Here is a 9,193-nt window from a genome sequence, read left to right as displayed (position 1 = left end):
TTTACTGATGTCTCTCCCTAGTTGGCCAGGTTGCTCCTACAGAGGCACTCACAGGGTTCCCCTCTGGCCACTGTAATGTGGCTTTTTGTCACTGGAACAGTCCTAATGCTTGCCCTCTGAAAAGGCAGGTCACCTACGGAGCCAAACTCTGCCGGGGTCTGACCTGCTAAACTCCTGTTTGGCTGCAGGTTGCAGTGTCAGTTCCTCAGTGTTTTGTTATGGTAGTGAAAACTCTCCTCTTTAAAATACATCTGTTCCAAAGGCTTTTTCTTCTTCTGTACGAGTGTGCTGGTTTCATTTCTTGTTTCATTGTTTGCTATTGAGCAATAATCTAATGTGCTCAAAGCTAGATCATGTTAATTAAACACAGGTTCCAAGCAAAGGAAAATGTGAGCTGCAGAACTAAGAAAGCTCATATTCCTGGGAGTTAGTATTTTGAGAAGCTCTTCTAAATTCCTGTTAAGTCTAGTAAGGTTAAATTCCCTTCTATAGCCTGTTCTGTAGTGGGGCACCGAGTCTTCTCTACCTGGGAGCCCACCATGCTGAGACTTAACTCGTTGGTAAATTGAGGTTGGCAGATAGGTGTATATGGAGATTGTGGAGACACTCAAAGCTGCAGGGGTGAAAGTATAAGCTTTATTTTTTTTTTTAAAGAAAAAATTGAAGCTTACTGTTCTCTGCTAAAGCGTGGAAAAATATTCTGACGAGCACTCCCAAAGTATTTGTTCTCCCTGTACTAAAGATTAGTTCAGTAGAGAATGATATGGAAGATATATTGGACTCTTCTCTTGATTAGCAGAAATGCTATTTAATTAGACAAGCCCCATGACTCAGGAGGTTAGTCAAACACTTCTAAGCTCTTACAGCTCTATTCCGGTCAGAATTTGTGTGGAATTGATTTTCTTCCTTATCTAGTAAAGCTGTATTACAAGAACACCAGGTGAATTTCAATCTTACGGATACTAAATCGAAACTGAATAAAATACGAAAAAGTCTGAGATTTATCAGATACGTAATGCCTAAACAGGCAGAGCCATTGAAGATTAGAGCACCAGTGGACAGAGGTTGACATCCTAATGGAAATGCTCAAAACATATGGGGTGGGGTATATAAATTCTTAAATGTGTAAGTTTTCCTGGAAGTATTTGGATAAGTGTATTGAATCTATGGACAGTGTTTTCTGTACACCTTGGCTCCTCTCTGTTTCTTTCTCCGATTAGGTTGGTACTGATTTGTTTTGCCTGCTCTTACTTTCTCATACACCTTTCTATAGCCTGGTATTCCTTCTTTCACTATGAGATGGAAAGACGGTTAGAATTTTGTGTGGCTGGCTTGTAAAACAAAAACTGGCAAGAACTGTAAAATAAAAAAGTGGTATATTAGGTATTCTTACTGCATATAACTGTAAATATTTTAAGTGTAGTTAAGCTCAGAGCATAGTCATTAACATTGAGGGACCTGTGTACAAATATTTATCAGTGTGGTTAAGCTTAGAGCTCAGTGATTAACACTGAGGGGCCTGTGTATAATTTGTCATACTTACTGTATTTTATGCATGTTAAAACAATGCAAAATCAATCGGAAAAGGGAAAATGGTTGGAAATTTGCATTGGTAATAGATAAAGTGTTGGTAGTTTTTTGAACATAATTATTTTTACGTAAGACAATACTATTGTTTTTAAAGAAACATCTTAATTTAGAGAGATTTTGACATATCTTTCCTGCAGAAATGAATGCTACTTCATGGGTGAAAAATACCGAGTGTTTGCTCAGTATAAGACTATATGTTTTCTGAGCCTGGCTTGCTTAGCCTTCAGTTGAAGATATAAGTTGTGTCAAAATGATTGTAATTTGTACTGTGTTCATTTTGCCTTTGCAGGTAAAACGATGGGAAGTGCTATTCTTTGGTGGAGCAGCTTATCTGTCAGACTGGTGTCTGTCTACTTGCTGTGTGCATCAGCTGGAAAGCAATGTCAGATCCGAAATGAAATGGCTGACTGCAGTCACCTAAAGCTGACTCAAATTCCTTCTGATCTCCCAAACAATATTACGGGTTTGGACATTTCTCATAATCAGCTAAGACAGCTAGGTCCTGCAAATCTGACCAAGTACAGCCAGCTGGTTTATTTGAATGCAGGCTACAACAGCATCTCTAAACTGCAACCAGAATTGTGCCAAAATGTGCCCCTGTTGCAGATTCTGAAGTTAGAACATAACGAATTGTATAAGCTCCCTGACAGAGCCTTTGCTTCCTGCACCAACCTGACTGAGCTCAATCTAGGATACAACAGAATAGATATAAAAAATGATCCTTTCAAAACCCTGGAGGTAAGCTTTAGAAATGCACCTTTTCACATACATGAGGTATAAATGGGGAATTTACTGTATTTTCCAGTGTGTGTACAGAACAGCTGCCTATTTGCATCTGAAAATACCCAGCGTATAATCTTCCTTCATTGTTTTTCTAAAGAAAAGGCCTAGTGGCTTCTTGTGTTAGAGCACACTGGAGTCTCAGCCATTCTTATGAGTCAGTGCTCTCCATCCCCTTTTCCCTATTGCATCCCATTGAGGCACCTCTCCATACAGGATTTGTGCTGGGAGAATAGCAGCAGCAGATGATGTATAGGACAAAATGGATGGTGTGGAATCTGAGTTGCAAGGGGTCTAAAAATGGTAGCTAGCCTAAATTCTCAAGGTCAAGGTGTAATTACTCAGACCATGAAGGCCAGCGCTTAGGCTGAATGTAGTGTCTCCCAGGACTTTGGGGATTGAGAAAGAGTAAAAAACCTTTTTACTCTACCTTTGTTTTTCCTTGTAGTTTAAATATCTTCTTGTGGTTAACCTTGTGGTTAAATATCTTCTCTGTCGCATCTATGAATTTGGGGTACCAGCACAGGAGGCAGGAAAAGACTATTCCATTGTCTTTGCACCAAGCAGGGAACCATGCAAAAGGAAGGGCCTAAGGACAAAAGAAAATAGAGACAATGCGTGGGTACTAATTGTTGTACAATGTTCTAATGAGTGTGCATGTTGTTTTGAACAAGTCTAAACTTTTCTGCTAAACTCATTATTCCAGTTCAGTTACATAAAATGTACTTGCTTGCATCGTAGGACTGCTGACTCTCCACTAAGTACAAATGAGTACAGCCAGCCTCGGTGCTGGGAACAGAACTGAAGTTCTGGCCTTCCTTGCTTTGCTGCTGCTCTGTTACTGATGGAGGCCAGGCTTGGGGCACCTCAAGGCACATTCTGTGGAGTCACCTTTAGGGTAGCATCTCCGCCCCTGCAGGTGCAGGAGTCTGAGCACCTGGGCACGAGCTGGAGTACGACAAGGCGTACAGCACTGATCTTTGTGGGCTGCTACTGCACTCCCCTTCCTCACTTCCCTTCATGGGGGTGGACCACCGTGCAGAGGGTGGAATGCAAGGTTTAATACTGCAGTAGTTGTAACTGCAGCCGGCTGTAGGCTTTTGCTTTTATCACTTTATCTGGAGCAGGGGGGCTTTCAGTGAGTTAAGGAATTTTAAATAAAGTAATTCTTTGGTTCGCAGTAGATATTTTAGCAAGTTAAGATCATGGACACAATGAAAGCTACAGGTGGGGAAGATACAGAAGGCTTCTTCCCGCAGGAGCTTGAAAGCTGCCATTTTTCTATTACAGATTTATTTTAACTGTAGTATTGCAACTAATTTCTAATCAATTAGATTCTAATGCAATATTTCAAAATAGTTTTGTATTATATAAAATAAAAATAATTTTATAGTTTTCTGTTTGCATCTTCTCCCCAGAACTTGAATATTTTGGACCTATCTCATAATTTTTTGAAGTCAGCAAACTTAGGATTGCAGCAACAGTTGGAGAATCTTCGTGAGCTCATGTTGGATAGCAATCAAATCACTGAGTTAAAAAAGGAAGACTTTCATTTTCTAAGCAACGCCTCATTGAATAGTCTTGATTTGTCATCAAATCCACTGAAAGAGGTAGGAAGCACTTCAACAGAAATTCAACAGGTGTAAGTATAAAATGGAACTATCCTGATTTATCCTTTATGACCGTATGGCATTTACATTACATTTTTGATCCACTGAGGTCAAAGATAAAACCATTCTATTGTATACAGCATTGCTTCGGACCTCCAGTAGTGATACACATAATTATTTTTCTCCCACTGAAATCAGCAAGAGCTGGTTCCATGTAGATCAGAGGTCTCAAGCAAGAGCTAGATCAAGTAGTTCTGTGAACCCTTACCAGGTATTTTCTATGCAGGATTTTTTTCGTATGCTGAAGGTGAACAGCTGACGTACTTTCTAAGTGGGGAAAAAGTGCAATATTATGCAAGGCTAGTTATACAGTCTAGGTCTCACTTCCTAGTTAATCAAAGAGAACGTCCATTTGTGCCTGTGGGGTACCCTGGAGAAATAATTATTGTGGAAAAGTATACTCCCTCTTCTGAAAAACCAGGTGGGTGTTTTCTCTGCCACCTACCTCACTGTTCCCTCTGACCTGCACCTCAGTGTTACAATAGGATTCCTTGAAGAGTGATGGTAAGTGTTGCAGTTCTAAACTGGTTGACCCTCAGCATATGAATGCTGAATTTGCACTGAATTTGCTTGGGTTTTTTCCCAGTTGATTGATCCGTAAAGAACATGTATATTGAAATTACAAGAATATTGTAGAGTGGCATAAGCTTGTACCACTGCTGAGAGGAAATCCCACCATCCTCTTTCCCGTGGCCGGTTCATCCCTCCCTCTTTCTGGTACAAGCTTTAATGAGGCCATGCACTGGATCACTGGAGAAACTCTACAGATTTTTTGGCTTGGTTAGCTTGCAGTCAGGCTGGTTCTCTGTCTGGTTCACTATGTGACTGCATGTATGGCCATATTGGCACAAGGTGGTACAGCGTGTGGATAAGTAGACGGGACTGCTACTTTCTTGGGCAGTGCTACTTTATGCTAGTTTAACCTGCCCTGATTTTTACAGTACTACTGTCTGAAAAACAGCCTTATGCATTTGAATCATTCTGACAAATGGAGTATTTAGTCATCCAGCTGATATCTGAATCAAGATGAGGGGCCAGCACTACGATGGAGGCTTATGATTTATATTGTGGAAGCAAGTGTGTAGTATCACATTTCCTGAGTGTAGCTTCTGCTCACACAGAGACTGTGTTTCTTCTTGGCTGTCTGAAGGCCTAAATGACTTTTTTACAATATACCTGGTTTTGCACTAGTATATTGGTATCCCTAGCAGATACCAATAAAAGAAAGCTGAAGAAAGAGATTATCTCAATTTCTAAGACACTTCCAGTGAATGAGTTTTACTAGTTGGATACAAAATTGTAATTAACTTGCACCTCATTAAGCAACTTTCTATCTTCTTCTAAAAGAGTACTGCTCAGAATTATGATAATCATGTCACAAATTTTAGAACTAGTAGTTCTAAAATTATCACAAGAAGTATAAACTCCAAGAAGTGTTTGTCTGAACTTGGCTGTGGAAAAATCTGAGCGTAGGATTTATATTCTGCTTGAAAATCTCGTTTGAAAACCTTTCCAAATTTTGGCCTTATGGGGCTACTTTCTTACACAGTCCCCTTATTTAGGTCAAACCTCTTTCTTCTTTTCCTTTCAGTTTCACACAGGATGTTTACATGCAATTGGAAATCTGTTTGGCCTCATACTGAACAATGTTGAACTTGGTGAAAATCGCACAAAGAAACTTTGTACAGAATTATCAAACACAGCGATTCAGAACCTCTCACTGAGCCATGTGAAGCTTTCATACATTGGCAAGTCAACTTTCCAGGGACTGCAAGGAACAAATCTTACAGTTTTAAACCTTTCCCAAAATTCTCTGTCTGTGATAGAAGATGACTCATTTCAGTGGCTTTCAAGTTTACAATACTTAAACCTGAAGCATAACAACATTCATGTATCTTCACGTTTATTTAATGGATTATCCAGCCTCAAACATCTTAATCTGATAAATTCGCTTACTGGGAAAATTGAAGATTTTTCCTTTCATTGGTTATACCACCTGGAGTACCTTATAATGGATAATAACAATTTTCCAGGAATTACTGCTAATATGTTCACAGGTCTGAACAACCTGAAATACTTGAGTCTCTGTTACTGCAACATAAACTTACAAAGAATAACTAATAAAACATTTTCATCACTTGCTAATTCCAGTTTGCAGGTTCTCAACCTCACAAAAACAAGAATCTCTACAATAGAAAGTGGGGCATTTTCCTCCTTGGGACACCTGAAAATTCTCGATCTTGGTCTCAATGAAATTAGTCAAGAGCTCACAGGTCATGAGTTTAAAGGTCTCAATAACATACAAGATATTTATCTTTCTTATAATAAAAACTTGACTTTGCGAAGTGAATCATTCATTTTTGTCCCAAGCCTTAGAAAACTGATGCTGAGGAAGGTAGGTTGCAGTAATCTGGCGCTTTCTCCTTCGCCTTTTCATCCTCTACAAAACCTGACCGTCCTGGACATCAGCAATAACAACATAGCAAACATAAAAGAAGACTTGTTCGGTGGACTTCACAAACTTGTCATTCTGGATTTGCAGCACAATAATTTAGCCCGACTTTGGAAACATGCAAATCCAGGTGGCCCTGTTGTTTTTTTAAAAGATCTTCCCAACTTGCGTATTCTCAATTTAAAATCAAATGGGCTTGATGAGATTCCAGCTCAGGTTTTCAAGGGTCTGTCCCAATTAAAAAACTTGGATTTAGGATCAAATAATTTGAATTTGCTTCCGGCAACTCTGTTTTATGACCAAGCCTCTCTGAATTCATTGAACCTTCAGAAAAATCTGATAACCTCAGTTGAAGAAAAAGTGTTTGGCCCAGCTTTCAAGAGCTTGAGAATACTGGAGATGGATTCCAATCCATTTGATTGCACCTGTGAAAGCATTGCTTGGTTTGCTGATTGGCTGAATGTGACCCAAGCATATATACCTGGATTGAGGTCCCAGTACATTTGCAACACCCCACCTAAATATCATGGCAGTCTGGTGTTGCATTTTGATAGCTCAGCCTGCAAAGACAGTGCTCCATTTAAACTTCTGTTTGTGATCACTACCGCTACTGTGATGCTAGTAATTTTTATCGTTTTTATCATCCATTTTGAAGGGTGGAGAATAGCTTTCTACTGGAATATTTCGGTAAATCGAATACTCGGTTTTAAAGAACTTGACAGACCACAGGAAGAGTTTGATTATGATGCCTACATTATTCATGCAAAACAGGACACGCATTGGGTATCTAAGAATTTCACGTCTCTGGAAAAAAATAACCAATTTCAAATTCGTTTTTGTTTAGAAGAACGGGACTTTGAAGCTGGCATATCTGAATTTGAAGCCACAATTAACAGTATAAAAATGAGCAGGAAGATTATTTTTGTTGTGACTGAACACCTCTTACAGGATCCCTGGTGCAAAAAGTGAGTAGAATATAAAATTTTATATGTAAGGGAGAAAATTTCTTAACAGATTTTTTTTTTAACAAGGTAATCTTTTTTTGCTGTGTAATTTAATAAAAAGTACCCTTTAATAAAAAATACCATGCAAATTCTATTTTAATACATTCACTTAATATATCATAACTTCAGAATAATTCCTAAGTTAATAAAGTTAATTGCTCTACATGTACACTAGTGGAAATTTGAATCTCTCTGTCAATATATCCTTTTCAAAAAGTCAAGCTGTCACCTGTGCAGATTGCTTTCCTTAAATTTACATGTTTGAAAAAGAGCAATAACGGGTGAGACCACTAGCATCCAAAGATGATTTTTATTTGTCTTTAAATGAGTCTCTTCACCTTTCTTATGTAGTGATCTTGAAAAGAAAGGAACTTTGCTGAACAAGGTTATATCAAGACAGTAGACTTAGGTTATATTTTTTAGATGATGATTTTTGTCTTTAGTTAGAAGGTAACTAATTTAATGTAAGTAATGACAATTTTGTATCATAGAACAGACATTAAGACCCCTGTTTGAGTCCAGTCCTTGAGTTTGCAATGTGCTATTACGTGAGCTGTTAAAAGAACTGTTTGTCATTTTTTCCTTCCACATGTATTTTTGTCTTATTTTTGCTTCAGTTTTAAGGTGTATCATGCTCTTCAGCAAGCTATTGAACAAAGTCGGGACTCCATCATATTGATCTTTCTTCACGATATCCAAGATTACAAGTTGTATCATGCACTTCACCTGAGAAGAGGAATGTTCAAATCTCACTGCATCTTGAACTGGCCAGCCCAGAGAGAACGAGTCAGTGCATTTCATCAGCAATTAGTGATGGCACTTAAATCTAATAGTAAAGTGCACTGAATTTTGAAAGTACAGATTTGAATTATGGGGTCATTTTATTGCATATTTTCTATCATTGGAAAACTATCAAGCCTTCAGGAAAACCTGAAAAAAGTTTGTCATGCTGGAAAGATACGTAAGAGTCACTATCATTTAATTTTACTTGTCTGTATTCATGTTCTTGCTGATATTTTAATTCACCTGCACTGAAGTGACATGTTAAAATGGATCATGACTGATAGTAATTTCAGTCTCTGTATCAAAAATGGGGTAGAAATTCTGAAAAGCAGTGAGAATGACTGATGTCATAGGACATCACTCCATCTGATGGAGTGCAGAAAAGATGTAGACTCTCTACTTTAAAGGGGATATGTAAAAAAGGATGTAGTAACGATAAAATAGCAAATTCTGTGTAGGAGGTAGAGTGGACACTACTGCTTCTTTTATAACACAAGGGGAGATTCAGTGAAATTAAAACTGGAAAGCTTTCCATGTGAAGCACAGTAAGTAACATGGAAAATTATTTCTGTAGTTGAAACCAAGAAACATAGCAGAATTTCAAAGTGAGTTTTAAAACCTTTGTTTTAAGAGAAAGCCACAGAAAGAAACTTGACCCTGTGAGCAGCCCGTTCAGAACATGCAGTGAAGGATTGCTTATGCCTTCTAGGTGGGGCTAGTACTGGTGACTATGAAAAACAGATTTTCAGACTAATGAGCCAACTGATTTAATCAATGTGGTATGATTAAAAAATTTTTTTTTACTCTTCCCTACTGAAATTCAGAGAGCTGGCAGAAGGACATTTATACTGAGAGATGTCACCTTAATTCTTTGAATGCGCATAAAACTGTATGTGGGCCATTAAACAGAACTT

General features: G+C 38.3%; 1 protein-coding gene across 1 annotated transcript in view; it reads left to right on the top strand.

The window, feature by feature from the left end:
• The window catches only part of TLR3 (toll-like receptor 3), a 9,544-nt gene extending 1,124 nt beyond the window's left edge, over positions 1 to 8,420 (top strand). The window contains exons 2-5 of the mRNA XM_009330657.1: positions 1,880 to 2,328; positions 3,789 to 3,980; positions 5,632 to 7,457; positions 8,114 to 8,420. Of these exons, the coding sequence (XP_009328932.1) occupies positions 1,888 to 2,328; positions 3,789 to 3,980; positions 5,632 to 7,457; positions 8,114 to 8,342 (2,688 nt within the window). The 5' untranslated portion in view covers positions 1,880 to 1,887 and the 3' untranslated portion in view covers positions 8,343 to 8,420. The remainder of the gene's footprint in view (positions 1 to 1,879; positions 2,329 to 3,788; positions 3,981 to 5,631; positions 7,458 to 8,113) is intronic.
• Positions 8,421 to 9,193: the final 773 nt, after the last annotated feature.

This window comes from Pygoscelis adeliae, unplaced genomic scaffold, assembly GCF_000699105.1.
Source record: "Pygoscelis adeliae isolate BGI_AS28 unplaced genomic scaffold, ASM69910v1 Scaffold167, whole genome shotgun sequence".
In the NCBI taxonomy this organism is placed as follows: domain Eukaryota; kingdom Metazoa; phylum Chordata; class Aves; order Sphenisciformes; family Spheniscidae; genus Pygoscelis; species Pygoscelis adeliae.
The sequence above is the reverse complement of the archived record's forward strand: the minus strand, read 5'-3'. Positions and strand labels throughout refer to the sequence as shown.